Consider the following 27005-nt stretch of genomic DNA (forward strand, 5'->3'; position numbering starts at 1 on the left):
AGAAGTTGCCATCAGCTGAGAAGTGAAAGGGAAGTGGCAGAGCCCTGCAGGATGTGGCTAGGGAATCTCCTCTCTCTCTATTTTACCCAAGGAAGCTGCCTTTAGTCACTTTAAGGGCCACTTTGGGAGGCTACAATTTTCACTACTCTTTTTCATGTGGTAGTGGAACTTCTCTGCAGGTTAACTGTATGATTGCTGGCCAGAGTTTGAGATGAATGGAGAAAGAAGCATTTGAAGTGGAATTGGAGAAGATCACTGGTTTGGACCACACAGAGGGCTGGCTGAACAGTGGATTTGAATTCATTGTGGACACTGCCCTGAGCACGAAAAAAAAAGTAAAGTATCATTAAAAGTAAGTATCTTTAGGAGCCCAGCACAGAAGTAAAGGCTCATTTAGCTTGGATGAGATTTCTGGTGGCCACCTGGTTCTGTCATCCCAGACAGGCCTCATTTTGAAGTTATGGCCCAGAGGGCCTGAGGGAATACATTAATGCTTGCCATCAGGATTCCTCCTTAAATGCATCACATCCCCGATCTGAAATTCAGCCCCATTCCTCACACCGCTGTGTCTGTGGTGTTACCTTCTTCTGCTTCACCCGGCACCTTCGGAAATGTGAAAAATAAAAGGATCAGTGGCAGGAATTGCTGTTCGGGGGTTTCTCCCGGAGGAGGGAGCAGCGAGGCAAGGCAGTCTCAGACACTTTTGTCTTAAGGGGCAGTCTCTGTCGGTTTCATTGAACGCTAGCTGGGCCCAGTCACGCACGCCTGGGTGACAAGAAACGTAAAGAGGAGAAAAAACGCCGTTCCAACGTAGGCGTTGTGGCCGGTCGGTTGGCGGCAGCAGGCTCTCCCTCAGCCGCGGGTACCTGCGCCGCGCGGCCACGTGAGCGCCACATCAGCGCCGCTCCGCGCCTCAAGGCGGCCGCAGAGGCACCGGGCAGCCGGTGGCCGTAACGGCTGCGCTCCCCCCCGTGTCTCCCTCAAGACCCCGGCCCAGGGCGCAGCCGGCCTCCGGCTCGGTAAGATGCTGCAGTCGCTGGCGGGCAGCTCCTGCGTGCGTCTGGTGGAGCAGCACCGCTCCGCTTGGTGCTTCGCCCTGCTGGTGCTGGGTTACCTGCTCTACCTGGTGTTCGGCGCCGTGGTGTTCTCTTCGGTGGAGCTGCCCTACGAGGACCTGCTGCGCCAGGAGCTGGGCAAGCTGAAGCAGCGCTTCCTGGAGGAGCACGCCTGCCTCTCGGAGCAGCAGCTGGAGCAGTTCTTGCTGCGGGTGCTGGAGGCCAGCAACTACGGCGTCTCGGTGCTCAGCAACGCCTCGGGCAACTGGAACTGGGACTTCACCTCCTCGCTGTTCTTCGCCAGCACCGTCCTCTCCACCACCGGTAAGCGAACGGCAGGCAAAAGGAGGCCTTCCGGGGAGGCCCGTACCCCCTCACGGCCACCGGGGAGGCGATGGGGCTGGTGTGGGGCCGCCTTCTTCGGCAACCGGGCCTGTGACTGAGGGGGTCGGGCTTGCCGCCCCCCTCGCGCCCCAGGGCCGCGGGGATGGTGCGGGGCCGGCGGCTGGATGCTGGAGTACTCGTTACTTCCCCAACTCCCTTGTGTGCGGGGAGTATTTTATGTAAGGTGCATCACCCGCATTTTAAACCCACACCGTTCATCTTTAAGAGCCAGATTGACAGCTTCACCCCCTCTCCCCCCAAAAATGTTGGTGCTTTTGAAAATGACCATCTCTTTCTTTGAGCCTTTAAATGCTTTTAGGGATGTCTTCTCAAGCTCTTGGTCTTCTTTTGTGTTTCTTTCAGCCTCACTTGGGGGACACACTGCTAACCTGGGTGTAACAATGAAGTTTATATTTCAGTTTCATATTGTACTGTCAGTTTTGGTTGAATATTTGCACGTCAAAGATCAAAAGATAATGCTTGCTTGTTTCCAAATAGCAGTTTTCACTGATATTTCAAAAAGCTCAAAACATTCTTTGGCCAATGTGCAGATGTCCTCAGTGACACGGTTTAGTGGTGGACTTAGCAGTCCTGGGGTAACGGTTAGACATACTTTTCAACCTAGTTGATGCTATGATTTTTACAGCAGTCTTATGTCACATACGATTGTAGTGGCCAACCTTCCTGTAAAGGATAAGTGAAGGCATTTGTGCTGGGAAGCTGGCTGAGGTGATTTGAATGTGGCTCACTGGAATAAATAACAAAGGCTTGTCAAATAAGAAAAGCTTTAAAAGAATCGCCCCAAAAGCAGTGCAGCCAGAGGACTTTGAATCCGGGTAGTACATTGATACTAAAAGATGCACTGCTGTTTTCTTTTTTTCCCCTGCCCCCAAGTGAACAGGGGAGTATTTCTATTATGGGAAATATAATCAGCTGATATCAATAATGAGACTTAATAATTGACTTGCTTGATCTTATTTTGGTGCTTCCTGACTGATTTCAAACAGGCAATGCTTGTCCTAAAAATAGTTGTCATTGAGTGTACAGATCAGGTTGTCTGCTTGTTATAAGGAGGTTGTTGTGGGGTTTTTGCTTGGTGGTCTGTTTTTTTTGTGTTTTTTTTTTTCTTTTTAAAGTACAATAAGGTTGTGTGTGTCCCTGGATCTCCTCCTAGCCCCCCATCTTAATAACTAGAGTTAAAGTTTACAAGAAGGGAGAGAGTGACATGCTTGTGAAAACTACATGCTTTCAGTGAATAAATTCCTAAGCATTAATCAATATGTATGTAGTAGTAACACTATTGGTAAGAAAAGCATGGAATTGTGATAGTACATCAGCACTTAATTTTTTTTTTCTTTATATTCTTTTTCTTTCAGTAAAACTATAAAACACTTTAAGCTTCAGATGCCGTGTTGACCGTATGATACCTGTTTCCATTCATAATCAGTTACACTGTCTGGTACTACAAAATGTAAATTGTTTTGTCCAGGAGCTTATTTTGCATTAGAATTAATTTTTCTATAAAACAATAACCCACATTTAAAAAAAATAATAATCTAATCCACAATCCCTGCAGTTTATTATTTTTAGATCTGGCAGTATTGATTTCAGAGATGAATCAATCAAAAAACCTTCATGATCAGGACAGTGGGATTGGAAGTGAGTTGGCAGCACTTTAGTACTGCCTACTCAGACCCAGATACAGGGTGTTTGGATTCAGGCAAATATCTTTCTTTCCCACTGCACATCTGGTTAAGGGCAAGGCATAATCTGGCCCTGCATGTTTAGCTGATTTGATCACAGAGGCCCTACAAGGAACGTACTGAAAACACAAGGTACCATTGTCCAAATTGAAAGCCTGTTAGAAAACTTAAATAGCACACACTGAGGAACCACAGAGGGCTGAAATGCATGTGTTGCCATTATTTCTGAGAATTTCAGAAACTGAAGTTCATCTAGTTATCATTGATGTAATAGGCCAGGCATCAGATGGTGTATTTCCTTCTGTGACCAATATTCTTTTGGGTTGGGCCCCATTTAATAAAATACGTGTTTCATGTAGTGGCCTTTAGCTTTATTTGTTTTCTGCTTAATATAAATAAGAACTTGTACAAGTATAAATCCAGACCAGTATAGTACATCCAGCACTTGCTCAAATAATTCCTAGAGTGCACAGATTTCTGGCAAGGTGCATTTTTCCTCCCTAAGTTACTCCACACCTGCACAATAAATCTTTCAACTCTTTTGAAACGGTCATTAAAATGAAAGGTGAGCAAGATGCAGAATCTGCCTGGTCATCTCAAAGACCTGTTTGGAAGTGTCTGAAGTTCAAAAACTGCTGCATTATTACAAACTGTACACCTGAAATGCCCTCTGTTTGTGAAGTACAGTAAGGTCAAATGCAGAAGAGAGAGCCCTGGTGGTGGTGTTACCAACTGAGGGTTGCTTTTGTGCATAAGTGAAATTTCAGGGAGCACTGGATTTGTTCCTTACATTCAGCTGACAGAGTTTGTCATTCATCGTGTAAATAAATGCACACCTATCCCTTACGCAGAGGATGCGGCTTGTTTCATAGCCTTTTAGTTTTCTATATAAAGCATTGGGGAAAGTTTAATTTTAGATCCCCACTCCACTTCTTGTTCCCTTCCATCCTCATTATATTATTAGGCTTCTTACTCACTAGAGAAAATCCTTTAATAAAATGGTAAGGCTCATTAAGAATTTGGAAAAAATATTAAATGGAGGGAGTTTGTGGAATAAACATAGTAAGGCAAATTGTTGTTTGAAAGCAATTTATATTGCTGTACACATGGACTGTCACAGGACTGTCACAAGCTGCCTGAAGGACGGGCAAACAAAGGACAGTGAAATAGACAGACTGAAATAGGGTGAAGCTTCAGCAGATTATAGCAGTGACTGGCAGCAGGGTTCTCTTCTAACAACTTTGTCTTCCTATGCAACTTCAGCAGTCATGCAGAATGCCACATGAGCAGTGTGTAAGAGGAAGCAATTTGGTCATTATTCATTGACAACATAAACACCAAGAATATACAGTTGTGTGCATTAAATAGCATCTGTCTTGGAAACTCTGTAATTATGACCTTATGCAGATCTGTGATCATCAGTTGTCTTGGTGTTAGATGTCCTGGGTGATCTTGCATAAGCAGTTTTTTCTGGTTGATTTTCTTGTGGGGCCATCTGCACAAATATGTTTCATTTCTAATAATAAAAATGAAGTAATTTTCTGTGCTTTCTCTCCCAGGTATTGTGTTTTTGCTGTTCTTGGCATGTGGTTGGCCTCTACAATCTTATCCTGTATTGGTGCAGTATGGGAATACTGCACCCTGAATTGTAAGCAGGATGGAGTAAAAAAGTAATTGATATTGCTTGTGTTGCAAGATATGGAGAGTAAAGAGGCTTCTGTTTGTTGAAGGAAAGGAGATGACAATTTAGGACCCTTGGCCTGGATTTATGTTTTTTTTTGTTTTTTTTTTTTTTGGAGTCTTCTCCATGTAATGCTATCCAGGGGTGTTTTATGCAAAAGGACTGTCGGTCTTACTCTGACTGTCTAGCTTTAAGTATTTTTGCCTCCATAACAAATATCCCTGTGGATTTCGTTTAACACTTGGAAAGCAGAGGGATCCTGAGAAAGGGCTTCTTTATGTCATTCTCTGTTGTGACAGAGTTGGCAAGATACACATTACAGGAAAGCTAGGATAGCTTTGTCCTGATCTAGGGATAAGCAGAGCAAGGGCGACAAGAGGTTGCATCTTCTATGATGGCAATGCATATTTTTCACTTTGTGGTTAAGATCAGGCTGGACTCTCATCTGAGACACATAAGTTAAGACAGTAAAAGAAGGGAGGAGAGGGCTGTTAGTATTCAGCTGCTTCTGAAGCCCGTAATGTGGTTGTGTGCAAGGTGGTTAGTGAATATCAGTTCTTCTCCAGAATTTAGCCTGTACTGGTTTCAGTGTTGGCACTGAGGATGGGTGTATTATGCTGAATTGCAAGGCATGGCACCCAAGATCCATGGTGTACTGAATTCAGGTGCTGCATTCTGCAGAGAGTAAGGAACATCTATGCAGTAGTTGTAGCTAAATACTGACAGTGGCTATTACCCTGAAAGTGCTTGGTAGAAGGACTAGTAAAGAAACAACATGGCTTTCACAGAAAGTTTTGCATTCAAGTTAAATGGCTTATATGGTCCTACTGGCAAATGGTATGAGGAACTAATGTTTTTACTGAATTAATAATTCATTGAATTCATAAGGACATTCTTTGTTAGGTCTCATTCTCATAAGCCTTGCTACTGATGAGTTGCAAGTGGATATAAACTGTGGCTATATTTATGGAAGCTAACAGGCTGGGAGATTGTGCTGGAGTCAGTAGATCGCTACAGAAGGTGCAGCCTGTATAAGGAGATCAGGGAGAAAGAAACCAGTCAGTCTCCATAATTTTTTCCACATCCTTCTGTCAAGAAGTGGACTTTCTCATTTTTCAGCTTCCTCAGGGGAACAGGCCCCGTACCCAGTGCATAGTTAGCATGGAGTACAGATTTTAACAAATCCATGGGAGATTAGGGAATGCTATGAAAGCTTATGATGTCTTTGTAACACTCCATTGTAAGATTCATATGCTCTTACATTAGAGCCCTCAGGTGGAAGAGACTAATTGGGTCTTTCCTACGTTATGGAAGAACGTGAATTTAACTTAATTATAGTTCACAGAGACTTTAGGGAAAGCAGATTTTTTTTTTTTTTTAATTTTTTTGTCCCTGAAATTTAATGTTAGATGTATATTTTATTTTGCAGGCATCAGAATATGTGGCTTATGTCCCAGAGGATGCTTATATTAGCTCATTAATACACACTGAATAATACATTTGTAATAATAAATTTCATAATTCATACCAAATGTATGTCAAGGGACCTGTTGTAAATTTCTCTGACGCCTCCCGTATGAAAACATACAAACTTGGTGATGGTTTAAAATCGGATCAGTCTCATCAGTAGTCACCTCTGACTCCAGCAGAATACTGAAGCTTCCTTGTACTACTGCTCTGACTGTAGCACTCAGATTATTTAAATAGGTGTGATAAATTGCAGCTATTCACCAGGGTGGGGATGCCAAACTTTGGGAAGGAACTTTGTTTCTCTTTTGAGTGGTGTTTGTTGCTTAGCAATGAAATCGCAGGAAAAGGTAATTTGCTCGGGATGATCTGGGAGACAAAGCGAGGTTGTACTGCGCTCTGCAACAGAGTGGTTTTTTAGACTAGAGTTCTTTTAAGAAAAGCAAGGAAATAAAGAGTAAGGTTGAGAAGGATGCCAGAGAAGGATTGCATTCAATAAGCCAACTGTTTGAGCACTGATTTAGGATGTGAGAAGCCTTATTCTTTTCCTCCTCTGGCTGGAGGGGTTTGAAGCCACACCCCAGCAGGGCAGTTAAATGCTACAGCATGTCCCGGGACGGGGTAATTGTAGCTGCTGTCCGCTTTCAGATAGATGAGTAGACTGTCCTGGAAACAGGCGTCCCACCTCTCCAATTAAAAGTATAAACACAAAGTGAAAGAGCAATTCTGTCTGCTGGTGTGTCTGGTTTCCTCTCAGGGAAAATTCTTGTGTTTTATGCACCACAGAGCAGCTTCACACTTACTGCTGCCATATTCTAGTCTGGCCCCAGGGGTAGGATGCTGTCTATGAGGTGTGGGAGGTTTCATTTGAGTTCTGCTTAATGCCATTCTCAGCGCAAGGATTTGAACTATGGTTTTCTAGCGGTCTTTAGAAAGGGAAGAAAAGACGACTTCCATTTAGGGAAGCTGCAGGAGGAGGTAAGATGAATATGGATAGACTAATGCTAAGAAAGTAGATTGGATGCTTATGGTCTCCATGTCTAAAAATACAAAAAATACGGGAACATTCAATGAAAAAAAAAAATTAGGAAAGAAGGAAATTAACAAGTTTTTGTTTTTAAAAAACAAAACAACAAAAAAAAAAAAACCAAACACAAAAAAGCCCCACAAACCAAAAATATCTTTTATGAATATCTCTGAAATACCTCTATTTGTCAAAAGTACTAGTAATAAACTTTTTGGGAAGGATATTGGGCTCTCTGCTTTGGGATGCAAGCCACAATTTAGTTACAAGTTACAGCCAATAGACTGGTCACATTATCTCTTGTGTGCCCAGGACAAAGGGACAAAGTTCTTGTTTTCTCCACTGTAGTAGTGGAGAGGAAATCTGGGTCTGTCCTGTCTTGTGTTCCAGGCAGGGTGGCAGTTCTGGGTTTTTCATGAGATTACAGCAGTCAGCTGTGCCAAACTCCTGCTTGGATTTCCTGAAACAAAGGGTAGCAAGAGTAGCTCTAATCCAGTGTTTATGCTTTATGGGCCAATGAGTAGTAAAAACCATCACCTGGCAGAAAGCAGAGAAGCTATGGAGTAGCATGACTGTACTATTGTTTGGAGCAGTGCTGGCTGCTGACGGATGGGGTGTCTCTTACAAGCTCTGTCTCCACTGGGTATCCTGCTGTTCCACCTGGCTTGCTAAATTACTAGTGGAGCCAACCCAGCAGCTTTTGACAAGTGAAGGTCTGCAATGGCTGCTTCTGTAATCCCTGTATGTCAGGTCCAGGGTCATTCCTCCTCTGCTGAAATACCTGGGAGGGGGGAGGGAGGAAGTATTCACAAACAAATCCATTGAACTTGGTATGATACACAGAGTGTTAACTGGGGTCAGGGCTGAGTTACTGGTGTTCTACCCTGGGATTATTAACTGACTCATTTTTGTAAATGTCACCTTTGCTATTTCTTTGGGGTTTTTTTGACTGAATTTAGCTATGTTAAAATTATTTGCTGTTTGTCCTAGATGAATTATGTGGCCTCCCAGTGCTCTATTATTATCTCTATTACTCCATTTGGCTGTATTTTGTTCTCTGATATTTACATCTTTATTGAAAGGAGGAGACTAATCTCTAGAAAAAATTGCCTTTCATTAAAAAGTTTCTATTTGCAATCCTTTTGCAAAGCTGGAATTTTTATTACCATTCGACTGACATCTCAAAATCAAATCCTAAGCTAAAAGTTATGTACACTCTCAGAGGGGGACTTCTAAAATTAACAATCAATTCCTGCAGTTCCTGAACATTGCTGAGTAGGATTTTCATTTTATGTGAATGTAGTTTAAAGTAAGTCTCCTTTTTAAGTCTGTAGTTTCTGCTGTTTCATTTACTTGTTGGCTGGTTCTTGTTCTTTCTTTGTTTAACTCTGTCCCACTGCGTCATCGTTTTAATAATCTGTGGGATTTTGGGGGGCAGAAGAACATCATCATCTATGGAGAAATGTCTACTTTAGCCATTGCTCCAGGTTAATTATTAAGTAGGCCACAAGCTGCTAAACCATATGAAGACCAGGACATTTATTGGCATGTGCAGAAGTGAAATTTTAGCAATTTGAGAAAAAATAGGATATGTATGAGAGTTTTGATGCCTTCAGGATTAAAGAATAGCAATAGGAAGTTTCTTGGGAATTAGCTACCTAAATTCCTACTCTCTTTGGATCCAACCTCAGTTGCTTGAAAGTTATGATACTTATACAAAATTTTACCAAAGTCCTAGAGTAGTTACTGATGGTGACCCAGAAGACCCTAAGATAATGTGTCAGTTTGCTTTTTCACTTAAGAACCTAGCTGAAACCTTAAAGAGGTTGTGTTTCTTGTGAGGACAAATCAGTGATGTAGTCCTGGTTAGGAGTAGGACTGAAAGGAATGAATGGAGCAAAGCTTTTCAAGGGGCTGTGCTTCAGAGACGTATCAGAGGGGTTTTTGCAAGAGCATATGGATTTCATCTTTCCTGGAAAGAAAAAAGATACGCATTCATCTCTGAAAACAGAATATGAACACTTCCTTGAAGAAAAGCACATCTGAATCAAAGTGGTACACCAGCTGTCACCAGACCCCAAACATTTACTAGCTGACGCTTCTTAGATAGTACCATAGTCTCTACTCTGAACTGATTCTGTGCCAGTAGCTTAAGCAGTTTCACAGCATCTTTGAGGAACTGGGGCAATGCAGATACAGAAGCAGGGAGATCACTTAGGCAGTATTCCCTGGCAGTAGGTGAGGGAGGAGGTTGAACTGGAAAACAAGTTTTGCCAGTGGAACAAGCCAACCCAGTAATCTGTGGAGTACTGTACTGCTTGTGTTCCAGAAAGTGAGGCTGTGCCCTCTGACAAGGTTGCATACTGTTTTCCAGTAGAAAATTTAACATCAGTTTTCCATCTTTCTCCTAAAAATTGTGAATCCAAATTGTTATGCTCACAGGCTTTCTCCATCTTTTTACTGTCCTCTAATATGAAGTGAAAACTTCTGGAGTAGCCAGAACTTCTGTACAGAATGTTTTTAAGCATAATTTAATACCATTGCAAATGCAGCTATTGAGAGATCTGGTACCATGAGAATGAGGTTTTGTCATCTCTTTTGCTCCTTGTCTCTTTCGTGTTCCACACACTGAATGTATTTGCTCAAGGAATCCTTTTCTCAACTTTACTGAAAATATTTTATGAAGAGGTCAAGTATTCTTCATTCAATGTTTACAGTAAAGGCACTGCATTTAGTTGGTATAACTGTATGCCATTAAAATAGCAAAGTTACACATTTACTTCAGCGTATTTCCTGCAATGCTGGTAAAAGCTGTGTACCAGGCTTTTCATGTAGAAATACACAGTGAGACTAAAAGGATAAACATATGCTCTGTTGGGGAAAGAATAATAGTCTGCCTTACAGAAAATTACACAATTATAAAGCCTGCTGGGAATTCCGTCACAAGTGCACATCTGCTTTTGCATCTTTTCTGTAGTAATGTGCCTAAAGGTGACTCACGAGTATCCTATAGCTAAGCTAAACACAGAATTGTAGGGAAAAGGTCTCATGCATCAAGGGAAAAGGAAGCAGCCAGCTCAACTGTAAAATTTACTATTGTTTCAGAAAGTTCTTCTCCATTTTTTTTTTTCTAACAGGGATTAAATACATACTAAACCTATAATTATTTTAAAATGTGAGAAGATTTCTCTGCATTAAGAGGCAAAAGTAATCCTTCTGAAGACTTCAAATGCTGGCAGCTCTGTCTGGAATGGGGTTTATGCATGTTTTTTTTTAATTTTAAAGCCTGTACTGTGTTGACTCTTACACTTAGCTTTTTACTTTGTTACTTTAAACCTACACAGCATGCTATGAACTCATATTTTGCTCAGTTGACCTTTTAAAATGTGATTGGCAGGCTTAGACATTGCAACACACAGAAGTAGTGCCAAAGTCCAGAGGAAAGCTGGAGTAGTATTCTGTTTTGTTTACAATATAGTTTGAAAATGGATTTATTACTTTAGAGTCATTGAATGCAAAGGCAAGGCAAAAATTCTGATTTTTGTCTCCTCCCCAGCAGGATGGGATTGTACTATACATGGCTTTAAAGAAAATTGTAGAGAAAAAAACCCTTGTGTTCAGAAAAATCAAATAGCTTGGATGTTTAACTCTTGGGGACTGTATTGTACAATCCTAAATATAATCACTTCATGAAAATTTTAGTGAAAATTGCTCATTGTGTTTAAGGTTAATGTAAGAAGGCCATGAAATCTCTACTCTGTGTTATTTAAGTAGCTTTTTACTCTTTACAACTATCTGTTGTACAAGAATGGCATAGACCTTTCCCTTTGAAGCCTGCAGCCTAAAGGAAATCAGGAAACCCTAAAGCAAACCAAAGAATTTCTATATCATATGAAGAGTTCTGGAAGCTCTAGGCTGTGTAATTTACTAATGGGCAATTAAATGTTAAACATTTCACAGCATGTCTTGTTACTTATTTTCATGGTTATATTTTTATTTAGTACTGGAATGCTGACTCAGCAGTATAGCAAAAATGACTAGCATAGCAAAAATGCCCAAAGATGTATTGTTGTGTTACTGTTTGAAAGTCCTAGCTACTGTAAACTCTGAGTGATGTACAAAAATAAATGCAAAATGCTGTAAATCTTATGAATGTTTAATAGTTCTCAACAAAGCTCTCTTATGTGAAGGTAAGAGATAGTTTAATTTACCTGGATGCATTTGCATGTCTGTTGAGAAATCCATGTCCCCAGCCTGCCTTCTGGTCCACTGCTGCAGCTCAAGTTGGGCAAGTAAAGAACCGTGGGCCATGATGTTGTACTGCGTGAATCAACAATTCATGTTAATAAGAAAAGAGTAAATATAAGGGCAAATGCCTGCCTTAGTTCATTATTAAAGTTGTTACGCATTTACATTCTTCATAGCTATAGTGCAAAGATAAATCTTGATCTTTCAGCTATATCTTTTAGTACAGCTATTTGTACTAAGTGAAGCCAGCTGAATCTTCAGGTCAAGCAGAATTTTGTATACTGCTTCAAGGAAAATGACATTTACAGTAAAAGTTATTAGTAGACATGAAGCTCATCCAAGGCAAAAGATAAAAACTCTCTCAACATCTCAAACAGAAGTTTGAGTTCCAGGTTTTAGCTTTGCATTATGCCACAATCTTATCACCATTTCCGTTACGACTTCTAATCTTTCATGTTTCTAAACCACCTTTTATCAGTAGATTCTGCACCATGTGCATACCATGTGCTTTACTGATTAGAGCACTTCTGTTATGTTCTGCATCTTGTGAGAATAGAGTCATATATTCGTATGTATTTTTCAAAAGGATGAGCTAAGACAAAGAGGAAAGACCGTTGGAAAAGATCATGTAAGAGATATTAGCACGATTGAGATTAGGAACTTGAGAATTTTGTGTTACTTCCTCTGCTAGGACACATTCCCATACAGTAAGCTGATTTCCTGTCCTGTGGATGTACTTCAGCTGTTTTGCTTTAGTAATAGTTTTTTGCTCAGTCCTATTAAAGGAAATTGCAGCTACTTGAATAGGAACTCACAGAAGCCGTATTAAAGTGTGCAGTACACATTTCTGTATCTTTGATGGAGAAACATTGCACTCCCTTTTATGAAGTTGTTCAGTTTGTATTGTGTGCAGACAACAAGCTAAACATCAGTTAATGCATCCCACATGACTTACCAAATGTGTGAGTAACCTTTATGGGAAGAAAGCAGTGTTTGCTCTGCTTTAGCATGCTGGTTGCCTCTCCTTATACGTAGTAAAATGTTTGCTTAGGTTGATGTGAAGCGAAATGGGATGAGTGTACTTAACAGCTTTGCCAGTGGAAGGAAGATGTCTTGGACTCCAGCTTCCCATCCTATGATCCAAACTTGTGCCCTGTACTTGGACTGTTGCCCACTGGACCACAGCAGTAAGCCATGTCATTTTGTCTGACTGGAAGAAACATATTCACTTTCTGTAGGATTAGTTTGTTCTAAGTTATTGCAGTCAGGTAAACTACAACCAATGCAAGAGGGGACCCACTTGGAGAAAAGGATCTTCTTTCTCAGCAGTGACTCAAGCGTTACATTAGACATTTCATGTAACAACTTGGTGAAAGCACAGAAAGAATTAAAAATGCGTGGCCAAATTAACAGCAGATGTAAGAAAGGAAATGGTAACCTAAGAATGTGTTTCCTGTAATGATAATGTATCTGACAGTTGCTGGCTGCCCCTTGTAAAGCAGCATTATTTCAAGCAAGATTAAACTGACAGCTAACAAAGCTGAAAGAACTTTACAAGACTCCTCTTTGTTAGTACAGATGCCACCACTAAAATACTTCTGTCTGATATACCTCAGGTACATGAATCTCAAGGAGAACTTTAATTTTTCCCACTGGGTAGCTATTGTTATGTGATAAATTGCATTGTCTTTGCAACTAGTATGGAAGTAATGCAGTCGTGCTGTTGTGTTTTAGTTTCTGTAACTAGTTTACAAATTCTGATCACTGAGAATTACAAGAAACTGGATGCATTCATAGGGCCAGACACTTGCAAACAAATTTCTCCCTTGAAAAGATGTAACTATCAATTTACACATTGCTCTTTAATGCTAGGCCTTTATTTTGGAATTACCAACCGTCATACATTCCTCCTTCCTTTATACTAAGGTCTGAGAGATGCCACTTAGAGAATCCTGCTTTCCTTAGTAACAGGTTGCATCAACCCAGCCTTTTTCATGTTTGCCAAAGTTTGCAAATGCAAGCATTGGCAGTAAGGTGCTGAACATGAGAAACCTTTGTATGTTCAGTCTTCAGCCTGGGTGATAGCTAAGTGTTTCTACTATGTGTGCTACCTGAACATAATGGGATTTAAAGACATGGGACTTAAAATCACTGGTCAGTTTTGATGTCTTTGACTGACATGGTGGGTCGAGGATTCTGATTTGGCAGTTGAAGTATTTTTTGTGAATTGTACTACTGATTTAATGTTGCCTGCTTTCCATATATGCAGGGCTACCTTATTCTGTCCCTGAGATGTCAGAATGACATATTTTCACTAGGAAAATTATCCCGTAGTTGTAGGAATTTCTGGAAACAGCAAATACCACACAAAGAGACATTCTCTAACCAACTGGAGAGGCTCACAGTTTCAAAACAAATTGCTGTTAATCTAAGCAGGCAATATAGTTTTTGCTAAACCACGCAGCATTTAAATCGGTTTGTCTGTGTCTTCACATTGCTGGTTAAATGTCTTTTATCTGTAGATTGCCTTTTTAAATGCTACTTTACTATTTGTTTCTAAATAACCTCTTCTGAATAGGCAAAAAAGTCTGCATTTCATCCTCTTATGAACATAAATGGTATGTTTAACTACAGTGCTGTTCTTTTCCTTTCCCTTTATTTATTGGTAGGACATACAGTTGTGGTTATCCTCGGTATCCTGATTCCAGTGGAACTAATCAATTTTATAGTTACCACAGCTAGTGTTTGCTATGTGGATGTCCTAAACATGTGAATGATTCAATAGGACTAATGTATCTATAAAATTTGCTTATGGTTCAGTAAACTGGTTCTCATAACAGTTGAAGTATTTCCCCATTGGGCCTTGTAAGTTAAGGTTTTATTTTGAGCATGAAACTGTGAGTATATTCAGCTAGACTATATTCAGATGGCAGAGTACCATCAAGCATCACATTTTGGACTGTGATTTAAAGTTCAGAATAAGCCATCTTACCTGAAAAAGTATCTCACTTTAGCCCTTGTGTAAATATTGTCTCAATTTCTCTTTGTTATTATTTTCAAGTTAGAAATGAATACTCCAGATAGAATGTGCTGCATGTGAAAGTGGAGACTGATGCACTGAGCTCTGTGGGGTTTTGTTAAGTTGCTTTAGTAATTTTTGCTATTTGTGTTAAATTGATTGCCTTCTGTTTTGTTTTATGTGCTGTTGAATTCTTTGTGTTTCTGAGAAATAATTATTAGAACAGAAAACAGAAATAGGATTCATTTGTATGCAAATGCATTATGATGTCTGATTGATTAACTGAAATATCTCATGAAGGTAGCTAAGTACTGTCTTCCTCTGCCAAACAAGAGAGCTGATGCTAGTAATTTCCCAGAGTTCCACATGTTAAATTCATAACAAGATTAGAAGTATAAATTCCTATTCCACTGCTGTATCTAGTAGATAACATTTTCTTCCATGCGAGGTTGCATTTTAATGCAAAGATGCTGCTTACAGATTTGATTTCAACTCCACAGCATGAAATGGCCTAATTTTTTAATTCTGTGTAATAATTCCTTACTGCCAACAATACCAGTTTCATTCACTGTTTTCATGTTCTGTTCTTTCTGGTGGTGCAATAAAGCAATTTTTGTTTCAGAAATAGAGGTGGGAAGCATACTAATTTGCAGCTGGTTCTTTCTTTTTGTTCCCAGATGGTAGGAAGAACAACTGTGGCTCATTTCAGTGCAAGAAATGGTAACTTAGTGAGACTAGATAGGTATTCTTCACTAATTTGATACTTACTGCAGTGCTTTAATCATGTTCATCTGCAACACATTCAAAGTTTTTGACATATCCCAGTGTGCATTTGGGATGGTAACGGATGCAAATTACCAATTTTTAGAAACCTCTTCCCAGTGAACTGCACCAGGCTTCAGGCAGAATATCATTCTGCACAGGTGCTGGGCTCAGCAGCAGCTGGCACATCCCTGTGGTACACCATGCATAAACAAGGTCTTTCAAGTGCAAGGCCCAACTAGTTGGTAGAACTTTAAAACCTGTTACAGGAAAATTAGAGGAGATGGGGAAAGAGAAGGTTGCAGTGTGAAATGAAACCATGGTTCCAGACCTTTTCCAGAAAGAAAAAAACATCTCCTTCCAGTCTCTTCAGAAGCTGTGTATCTTCTCTGCTTTACTGCCAGTTAGATGCTAAATGCATTTTAACTTCTAAAATGAGTTTTCTTCCCAGGTAGACACTGTCATATCTAAAGACAAAATGTGGAAGTATTAGTGTTGGGTAAGACATATCACCTTTATGCTGCAGTCAAGGTGAAAGTCTTATCATGTTTTTTACCACATTAACATGAGAAATGAAAAGATCACTGTCACGAACAAGGTACTGGCTAAATGTAGTCAGCAGCATTGTTTTCTCTTTCCTGGTGTTGCTGCAAAAGCATTGTCCTTGTTAAGATTTCTTTTTTCCTACTTTGAGTATTTCAGGATGTAATTCCCAGGAAGAACTGCAAAAAGGCTTGTATGCCTTTCAATATCTTGAAATTGATGTTGAAGTTCTTGATGAACCTGTTTCTTTGGCTGTATTTTAATCTTGGTGATCAGTAGCTTTAAAAATCCATTATTGTGTGAACGCTGCTAAGTATGACGGCGCAAAAATCCCTAATAAAAGACCTGCACAAAACCTCATTGTATTTTATAACATTTCTGAGGACTGCAGGTAAAGCAAAATATTTAACTTATCAAATTTAAATTTTGGAGACTTACAGTTTGTTTTATCAGGAAACATTCATAATGAAGTAGTGTGGTGGTGAGGCCTCTTCTTTCATACAGGTTTTCGACCATCTGTTGCCTAGCAGGCAAGTAAACCAATAAAAGAATAATTGGAATTTTCCTGGCTGAATTCTGAGAAGAGCCCTCAGGAAATCTCACCTTGCTTTTGACCTGTTGGTTGCATTTTATTCAGCAGACTTTCATAAATTTCTTTTTTTCCATATGGAAAAATGAATATAGCAGGGAAAACAATTGTTGAAACAACGTATAGGTTTCTTATGCTAAATCTTTGCTAGAAGTAGGTCTAAAGATGTGATCGGGTTTTTGGATATGTATTTCTAGAAATGTGCTGTTATTGAGACATCTGTGGGGGGAAAAATATCCCAACACCAGATGGATCCTGCTTTGATTGCATTTTAGCTTTTTCAGGGTCTTAAATCCAGGATAGCACTAAGGAGAACCAATTTCTAGTATAAAGACTTTGGGTTTAAAAATAAAAATCCTGTCAAATTTAAAAAAACAAGGTAAAACCCCCAAACCCAAACAGCAAACCCAGAAATGCCTGTCTGTCTCTTGATAGAAGTGAAGCCTGAATGCTTTTGCCACAGAAGTTTAGCAGACCTCTGTCTGCAGAAGGCACTCACATAGTCTTTGTTCCTGTGCTCAGCACTGTGTGAAGTATATGGCAGGGCATGAAGTCATTTTTAATGACATTTCACTTCAAAACACATGACTAAAGTTGTCAGGGCTCTGTAGGAACACGGGTCTAGCCCACAAGAACCTCATGTCAGGCTGAAGGTTTAGCATGTCACAAGAAAAAGGAATTTCTTAATGAACACTTTGATAGGAGCTGTGTAGCTTAGAGATAGGGTTTGAAAACTCGGCTCTCACATGGTGAGTGGGAAAGCTTTGCCAGCTGAGTGTGTGGAGAAGTGTCTTCCTGCAGATAGCATGTCCTTTCTGAAGGCTTGTTTAGTAGTCCTCAAATGGAGTATGTGCCTTTACCTGGAGTCCCGCTGCCCTTGTCTCTCGCATGGTAGGTCCCATTACGGTGACAAGCAACACATTCTTTCACGTAGTCTGTGGTGGAAGGGTCTAATAGTTCCCTTGGGTTGATGATCTGTTTTACTTGTCCGTAATGTATCCAGGCAAGATTAGCAAGATCTGGTGTCAGGCAGTATGACGTGAAAGAATGCTATCATTTTCCACTTAAAGTTATTATTTTGGGGTTGTATTTCTCTCTGATACTTTTGTTGAGAAGAGGGGGCGTTTCACCAAACAGTAATCATCTCAGATGTGAAAGGGACATGCTAATTTCTGTACTTACTCTTTTGTCTACATTTGGCTCTTGTGCAGTGGATTCCATCTATTGTTACACTGCTCTAGTACAACTCATCCTCCTATTCTGCAGTATCTGTACTGAGCACTTCCTTGTAACCCCCCCATAGGGATCTTAACTGCTGGCATGGGAATGACTTCATCATTAGCATCACGGCTATACAGTTGGAATGTTTTTCACTTCATTAAATAGTAACTGTGGGTAAATACTGTTTAAAACAGCAGTTGCTGGCTTGCTAGCCATTCCATATGCCCATCAGACTGTAGTCTTTGCATCTGGTGTGCATTGCCTTGCACGGTGGTGTAAGCAAGACCTGGATGAACTTTCTGATGAAAGGAAGCATAGAATGTCTGGGTTGGAATTAGAAAATATTAGTATTTCTTTGATTTGGCCCAGGGTTATATCTGGTTTCCCTTCACTTCATGGAGCACCCTTCCATGTTCTCAAGTGACCTGTGCTTCATAGAGTGTTAATAATGTTGTCATTCATATTATTGAGTCCTGACAGCAATTCAGAAACTGTAAGTGAAAGTCTTTCCTACAAAAAATCTGGAGCCCTTCAGAGAATTGAAAATGCTTCACATATTCAGAACCGTGCTTTTAAGGCGCTCTGGCATTGCCTTGCTGAACACAAGTGCAGGAGCTAATGCTTGAGAAGTGCTGTTAACTTCAGCTTCAAACTCTGAAGTATGCCAGCTTTCCTGGCCCTACAGTAGTGTTTTGGTTCAGATGAAGAGTGTACTGCTGAAACAAATCTCCGTATTATTCCCACTTCCCCACTTTTGGTTCAAACTTGTGGAGCAGTTTTGGAGTGTGCAGGCTGCCTGAAACTGTCACTCTATGAGAGCAGTGGAACACACTTCAGCTGTGACTGGGCATCCAGTCTTTGTGAACAAAGTTGAACAAATCTAAAATAAGCCCTATCTTCCCTACATATAATGATGAATTTAGGTCCATAATACAAAGTATTCCTCTCTACAGATCCACATCCAGTATTCTGCAATACTAATGTAAACAAGGTGACAATGCAGTTATATTAATTCTGTTTTCTTCTTTTTTTCCTGTTGCTATATTTTACATTCCAGTAGTCAGAATAATACGTTCTGGACAGGATTTGGCAGATACTGGGTCCTTTAAGTAATATGATCAATGTTGGGTTTTTTTCATTACATTCACATGAGATTTTTAGAACAAGATCTCATCTCCTGTTGAAACCAAACTATTTGGATGTTTTAAAGGACTAGTTTTGCTGACCAGCCCAACAACAGAAAAGCATTTTCTTCATCATGATATCTTGTAATTTCTCCTATTAACCTCCGTGGGACATGAAGAGTATCAAAAATGATTACATTTTGTAAAATGAAAAGTCATCTTCTTTAAATATCCAATTTACAGGGGTCCAAAAAATGACAAGAAAAATGAAATGACAACAGTGTACTTGCACTCCTTTATATTTTTTTCACTCAAATTTGATTGAAAAATGTTTTTAACAAGCATTTTTATGAGACTGTGGGTCATGAGAGCAGCTAACTTCAAGAACATGGTTTTTTTTTTTTTAGTTTGAAAAGACATCTATATTTTAATCTCTGCATGAGAGAAAGCATTTCTAAGTCATATGAAAATATGTCAATTTGAAGAAAGGAATAAAAGATTTGTGCTTTGTTGTCATTTTTGCTGGATATTAAACGTGACAGTGTACCTCCTGCTGCATAATTGGATAAAAAATGGGATTGGTAACACTTGCCCAGTCCCAACATCAATATTCCAGCCTCCTGTATCTCACTTTTATATATAAAAGTGTGCAGCAACCTTAATATAGTACAGGGTACAGAAATATCTCCTCGAACAGATAATTCTCCAGCATCAGCAGCTAGGTTGGAACAAAAAGGTACAGAGCTACTGAAGAGAGTCCAGCAAAAGGCTACTAAGGTGATGAAGGGACTGGAGTGTCCCTCCTGTGAGGGGTGGGAGAGACTGGGACTGTTCAGCCTGGAGAAGAGAAGGCTCAGGGGGGAGCTCATCAGTGTATATGAATATTTGAAAGGGTTGGTTTAGTAGAGGTGATGCAGGTGGCATATGGATGCTGTTGTGCTGCACACTATCCAGTATCACCTCATTCTTTTCCATCTTTCCGTTTGTGTTCACTGGCTGCCTTGCATTTTATACTGAACTTGCATGTTTTGGGGACAAGGAAATATTTTTATCCTGGTTTGGTGGCACAGTAAGTATATGATAACTAAAAAGACAATAAACAATTTGATAGTTTGGTTCTGAATATTTATTGATGTATTAAGTTCTAAATTATTATTACATTATTATATACATTATTTCTTAAATACTGGGTTAAATACATTTTTATATGGGTAATTATTTGTTTCTATAGAAGTGCTTTTGCACAGGAAGTGACACCCTGAACATAGGTCTAGGTCAGTAACAGCTTTTGCTTGCTTTTCATGTGGGACTCCCAGACGAAGTTGAGATTGGGTTTACTGCAAGAAAGGGGATAACTTTTCATAGTGCTAAGAACGTACTCAGTAGGAAATTAGAATCATTACTCCTGCTCCCAGTATGAGATGTTTGTTTTGTTTCTTTATATATGATTAACAGTCGCCATGCTTTCTGAATGTGGATGCGTTACATGTCAGCTTGTAGCTATATCCACTGTCACACCAACTATTTAAGGCTGACCCGGATCGTGTTAGTCATAACAGGACCTAAACATCAGTGTTTTGCCCACATTTTTGCCCAAATCCTCGCACAGTTTAAACAATATCAGATATAAGACCATAAAGCAAGTTGTTTATCTCAATGTATTCACATAAATAGGGTAGAGATATCTGTTGTCCTCAAACATTTTCCCCAGTCCCCTTTTCCCAGCATAGGTGGATGCAGTTTCTAGCTTGGATTATTTGGGCAGGTGAAATACTGCTTCCTGTGCAGGAACAGATGTGGCAGGCTTTATAGACTTTGCAAGATGTAAATGTTCTGATGTGCAGCTGTTCTGCTAGAAATTGGTTTGGAAACTGTTTTTAACATGGCAGCCAAAATATCCATGCCATTGGCTTGGTTCTTGGGTGCAGATGCTGCTGACAGCCAGCCAAATTACTTACACAACCTTATTACTAAACTAAGTTCAAAGCCATTTTAGCCTTTCTTGGTGCAGCAGGTGACATTTGTGAGCTGATCATAAGAACCTGGTCCTTTACAAGGCAACTCCAAATATAGCTAGTAGGACATTGAGGAGTTAGCAGTCTTTGGCTTTGATAACTAGTGGCAGCAAAGGACAGTATTAGAAGGAACTGAAACCATGTACCATTAGTAGATACATGCAAATCAGTGTGTTGGAATCTCTGTGGGGGTTTGTTTAGGGGAGGAAGTCCCTACTAGTTATTTGCAAATATCTGATAGGGCAGATACTAGAAATTGGCAAAACAAAACAAGTCTATTCTGAGGAATGATTATGTGAGAAATCATTATAGCGAAAAACTAATACTCATGGTTAATTTAATTGTCTAAATATGTTTCTACAACTTCTGTTCTACTGAGGTTTGAGGGACGTATTATTTAAGGGAGCTGGAATAGCACCATACTAAATCACCTCAGCTGGAAGTTTAAATCACCCTTATTGGTGCTGTGTATGAACCTAATGAATAGCTTTTTTTTAGTGGTAAAACTGGTTGAAGAGGTTTCTGCCACACCCGTCATCTCCTCCCTCAGCATGTACTGTGCTGTAAGCTTTCATTAGTGAAATGAACTAGGTCTCCAACAAATCTGCTCCTCATCACTTTCTCTCTTTGTTGTTGTTGCTTTGTTTGTTTGGAGTTTTTTTGTTTGGGTTGGTGTTTGTTTGGGTTTTTTTTTAAACCCAAATGATTTCATCAGTTCAGTTTACAGTGCCTCTTCCTCCTTTCCAGTGCACACAAACCCAGTTCCACTAGCTCAACTGAGGAGGTAGCAAAATATAACATCAGAATGTACTTCCCCTACTTAAAGGTGCCTGTCATAGTGGATTTTTTTCCTCCTCCTTTCTGCCATATAGGGAAGCTTATCTCAGCCTGGCTGGAATTCAAAGTTCTCAGGTCTGTTTAACAAAAGTGTGTGGGTGAACTTTTAATTTTCACCCCTTTTTAACATTCAGCTGTTTTAGTATCTGGTTTTAATGGTATTGCTGTGTCTCAAACCTCTGACTGAGTTCTGAAAAGTGTTTTCTAGCAGTAAAGTGCAACTGTTTTGCACATTTTTAGCTACAGACCAGTTTGTATGTCTGTCTACAGTCCTTTATGTTCCTTTTTCTCTCTACTGTAGAGAAGAAAGGCTTATATGCAACAGTGTGCTAACAGGCTGGTTTAACTACCTGCCTATCAGCTATCTTTAAAACTGGTCCTTGCCAGAGCGCACCCTTGGAGCAGAAACAGCAAAATAACCTTTCTGAAATAATTTGATTCTGAGCAGATGGTTTGGCATGTGTAGGCATGCTGCATAATATAGCATGTATTTTTATAATTGTTGTCTTATTGTATGATAGGTGACCTTTTGCCTGCAAATTTATGGCCTGGTCAGCTGCTATACTTGACATAAATTTCCTAATCATCTACTTCAATCATAATGTTGTTGGTCTGATCTCTGTAGAGCAAGTTTCTCATTACTTTGGTTGCTGCTACGCTCTTCCTTGCAGTAGGAAAAAATAATGAGACTTCCTTGTGATCTCTTACAACACGGATCTACCATCACCTGACAGTTCTTTTTATCTTAGGAGATCATAGGCCAGTTATGAAGAGGGATGTATTTCACTGTTAAACACAGCAGAGAATGTCAAAGGTTTCTAAAACTAAATGTATAAATTATTTAATTATTGTCATTGACCTTCATTGTCGTTATCATCATATTCCAGTGAGTCATATTACGCTTGGGATGAATGAAAGATTTTTACATGTCTTTAATAAGTAGCACATGATTCACTTCATCTATGGGGCATTTTAAGATTATGAGCAGCCTTAAAGGGCTGGCTTCTCTTCAGAGACACTGACTCAAACCAGTGAAGGGATGAGCAGCTTATCTGTTGTGCTGCCACATTGGGGTTGTGTATTATGACTCTGCCATCTGAATGGGTTTGTTGGGGAAGACACTGAGTGTGCTGAAGATGACCACTTGCACACCCTGAGAAACTTGATGGTGCCACATAGGGCTGCTGGTGTTGCAACAGGGTCATTTGGGGCTAGGGAGACCAGAGGGAGCAATGGCTTGAGGAAATCTGTGAGAGAGGGAGAACAGCACCTGGCAGGAGAAAACTGACAACACAAAACCATTGACTGTTTAATTCATGAAGGGAGAGAAGTGAGCTTTAATGCTGTGGATGGTGGTTCCCCTTAATGGACCAGCCTGTGAGAACAGTTATAGACAGCAGATACCCTGGGAGTGTAACTGAGGGGCAAGAGAAGGAGCCAGTGCCACAACCTGCATACTTCCAGGCTTCATCACCATAGCCTAAGAGAGGCTGTCTGTGGGGAAACTTTTCCAACGTCATGGCACCTCTGATTGTCTCTTACCTCACCTGATGCCAGATCCACTTACACATTCAAACATTTACCCTTCAAAGCAGCCTCTGGGCACTTCTGTGTGGAAGTCCAGGCTGGGTTATCAGAACATAGAACTGTGGCACCTCTGCACTGTGACACTAAATGCTCAATTCAGGGTCCCAAAATACATGTAAAGCCACTGTCTCTTAACAGAGAAGACCAATTAATGAGCTACAGGAAGGACCGAACTATGAAGACACAAAGCAGTAATGATATCAAACTGCTTGTACTGGTCAAAGCAGTATCTGAGAAAGATGAAAGGAGAGAACACCCAGTGCCAACAAGTACCAAGCTAACACAGGGTGGAAGACTATTGTGAAATACTAGTATGCAATGCTGGGTTTGACATAGGCTGTTATGAATTGGGCATTGTTGTAAGCTCCCTAGAGACTCTGAAAAACAAAGTGTGATGGTATATAAAAATGGAGGGAGAAAAGATATCTTACCTGGAATTCAGTGATCATTTCTGCATATTTCTCTACAAAGTCATCAAACAGGAACAATTAGACACAGGTAAGACAGAAAATAACTAAAGGAACTTGCACAAGAGTGATACAAACCACTGAAAAGTAAAGAGAAGTCATGACGAAGCCTTCTTAGAAAGGTATAAGAGCAAAAGACTAACTTGAAAGACAGCAAATGGAAGAGTAGATATTGAACACATAATTGACTTATATAACTTGCAGCAACAAGATCAATGTAAAAAGATTTAAGCATTTTAAGCTTATTTTTTTAATAAGAACTTTTGTAGACTATGACAATCAAAATTACATCAGAGCAGATAAAGCCATTTTTGTGTATATATATATATATATATATATATAAACTTATGGCAGTAGAAGTTGTCCAACTCACAAGAGAGTAAATTATTTTTAAGGAAAAAATCCCCATATCAAAACAGAACTGAAACTCAACTGTCTAGATATTGTGGGGTTTTGCTCTTTGTATGATCAATCAAACATGGTTTGTATCAACACACTGAGCTAGGTGGAGCATTGATCTTACTTAATTTGGCAAATTCTGCTGGTCTTGCATGTGTTGGTTTTTTTTTCTGTGAGTTTAAGGAATGGTACCACTAAGCAATGAATAGACAATACAAGGGATTATATGTGAGTAATATCCTTTTATCTCTGGTGTTGCTTTGCTTCTGAGTCTGGGCAGGTTGTCTGAGGGTCTGATTTTTCAAAGGTCAGTGCCTTTAATGAGTGATTGTTATCTGATATTTGCATTATACATATGAAAATACAGCATTCAGTAAATCTTGTCTGTCTTCATAATCAGTAATACAGTTATCAGATATGCTACATGGGCAATTTAATTCTAGTCACCCATAGCAAGTCTCCTTGGTAGAATAAAGAAATATCTTCGTAAGTGGTCATCTTTCTGTGAGCATCCTTTTTTTCCTAACAAAAAGAGTGTCAGAATTGCAGTTGTAATGCATTTGATTGTTGCAGTTTCCACTGCAAAAGGCAAATTGGCATACTTTTTGTTACTAGTCATTTATGTAGAAGTAGTGTTTTCTAGGCACTTTATGGAGAGATTATAGAAGGGAATTTCCCTGAAGAGGTTACAGTGCAGAGAAGCTACAAACTGGTTCAGGAGCAGAGATGGGAGGCAATAGAGCACAACTGTCTGAAAGCAGACATGGAATATCTCCTGCCTCAGATCTGTAATTTCCTCTTTTTTAATGTATGGCTATGTTGAACTTTTTTACTTACTTTTGCACAGTGATGACTAAGATTATAGGGATTGTTAGGAAAAGTCATATAAAAGCAGTTTCATATGGGGGAGAAAATAGATCTTTTTCCTCCTCACTTGCCATAGCCTTATAAATTGTGACAGATTTAGCTCAAGCTTTTCAGTATAATCATTCCTAATTGATTACTTTTCCATTGCTTTTGTAAAATGTCGTTGTCTTGCTGCTGGTTGAGTGGATTCTCAGTTAGAAACTGTTAATGCTTTTTAGTACTATAGTTCCTGTAACTGTTAGCAGCTGAGGAGCAGATACATAATCTCAGCTATCCCTGAAGTGAACTTGCAAGAGACTTTCTAGGTCTGCAAGCTCGGTTTCTGTTTGTCATGTATGGGCTTATTATACTGCATCATCCAGAAAGTTACTAAGTTTCATCTGGCTACATGTGAAATACAGCTGGGTTCTTTCCCCTGTACTGAAAGTGGATGGCTGCTCCAGAACTCTTCTCTGAAGCTTAAAAGCCTTTTGCTGATTTCCAAACTAAACGTATTCATGCTATAGCAAAGCTATTTGTTTGTGTGGCGATATTATTCTTCATCTAAAGCATTTCTTTTCCCTTGGTAGTACTTGTATGCTGATGCATTAACAGGGAGATACTGTATCACTTTTCAGCCTCCGTTCAGCTGTGCCAAGGAAGCCACCACTTTTATCTTCCTCTCATAAAATAGTCTTTATTCCCCTGATGGTTTCCATAACCTTTCTCTGCTCTACTTCCAGTGTAATTTTTTAAATATAGGTACCAGAATGAGGTAGATAGTCCAGATGAGCTCTGATCTGCATATTGCTCAAGTAACACACCTGTAGTTCTGCTTAAAGAAGACACCTTGATGTGAAGAAGCATTGCAATTGCCTTTTTTTCCTTTGTGTTGCATGGGCCAGTGTTAGATAACCTGTGATCTACTCAAAGCACGCATCTTTCTTCTCTTCCAAACTTGGAGTTGGTAGTTGCAAAATGCTTTCAGGAACACTAAGCAACTGGGGCTGGCCCTCTTTATGGATGGAAAGATAGAAAACAGAATAGGAGAAAATGGTTAGTTCTTGGAAGGAGGGGAACGTCACAAGGCTTCTTCCTTGGAGGCATATGTTGGAGCTTGTGCAATTCAACAAACTCATAAATGACCTGGAAGAGGGAGGTAACAAAGTTTACTAAAGACACAAAATTATTTAAGGCAGTAAGGGTGAGCTACAGAGCAAGAAAATCACACTTGAAAACGAGTGTGGATAAAATGTTAAGTCATGCTCACAGCAAAGCCAGTCATAGTTTCATGTATGAAGTGGTGAGCTCTGCACTTACAAAGTGAGATCCCTGCACTTAGGAAGTGGCATCCCTGCATACCTCTGAGGGGCAAGATTCTGGGCAAAGAAAGTGTCAGGTCAGTGGCAGTCAGAACTGCCAGTCAAAAGTCCACCATTATTAGGGATGGAGTAGAACACAAGGTAAGAAATTTCTGCAGCTTCATAAATCTGATTCAGCTGCATCTGGTGAGCCCTGTGCAGTGCTGTTTCTCTTATCTCAAAGCAAATAAAGCAAGCAGAAGGTGAGCAAGGAAAAAAAAGCCATTAATTAGTACACTGTTCTGTGGTTCAAAAGACATTGGGTAAATTATTCATAATGTCATTAAAATTCAAATAAAACTGAAGTTTCCTGTTGAGTTAGCTAACATGGAGATACTGCCTCGTGTTTCTTTTCTAAGACTTCATATGTCATAGTGATAAGACGTTTTGCCTGCCTTTCCTTATCTGGAAGTGTCTGTATGCATCTTAAATAAAAAGAACATTTCCTTTTCTTACTCCACTGGAAAACTTAAAACAGTAATCCTTCTACTATAAAATTCATTAATATAGAGGAGAAATCTCTTGTGTTCTTATAAAACCTGAAGGCAATTGCAGAGCAGCTGGTTTCACAGGGGAGCAGGCAGGGGGTTCCCAGGAGACATTGGGGAATATCTGCTTGGTCCAGTGTTGCACTGGGCGGACTGGGTGAGTGCGGAGTGACCCCAATTCAGAA

The 27005-nt window shown here is 39.9% G+C and overlaps 1 protein-coding gene across 1 annotated transcript in view; it reads left to right on the forward strand.

The window, feature by feature from the left end:
- Nucleotides 1-806: 806 nt before the first annotated feature.
- KCNK1 (potassium two pore domain channel subfamily K member 1) overlaps nt 807-27005 on the forward strand; it is a 32387-nt gene continuing 6188 nt past the window's right edge. The window contains exon 1 of the mRNA XM_057407054.1: nt 807-1379. Coding sequence (XP_057263037.1) covers nt 1025-1379 — 355 coding nt within the window. The 5' untranslated portion in view covers nt 807-1024. The remainder of the gene's footprint in view (nt 1380-27005) is intronic.

This window comes from Pezoporus wallicus, unplaced genomic scaffold (genome assembly GCF_028554395.1).
Source record: "Pezoporus wallicus isolate ANWC-B61680 ecotype Strahan unplaced genomic scaffold, APGP_CSIRO_Pwel_v1 scaffold_6362, whole genome shotgun sequence".
Taxonomy (NCBI): domain Eukaryota; kingdom Metazoa; phylum Chordata; class Aves; order Psittaciformes; family Psittacidae; genus Pezoporus; species Pezoporus wallicus.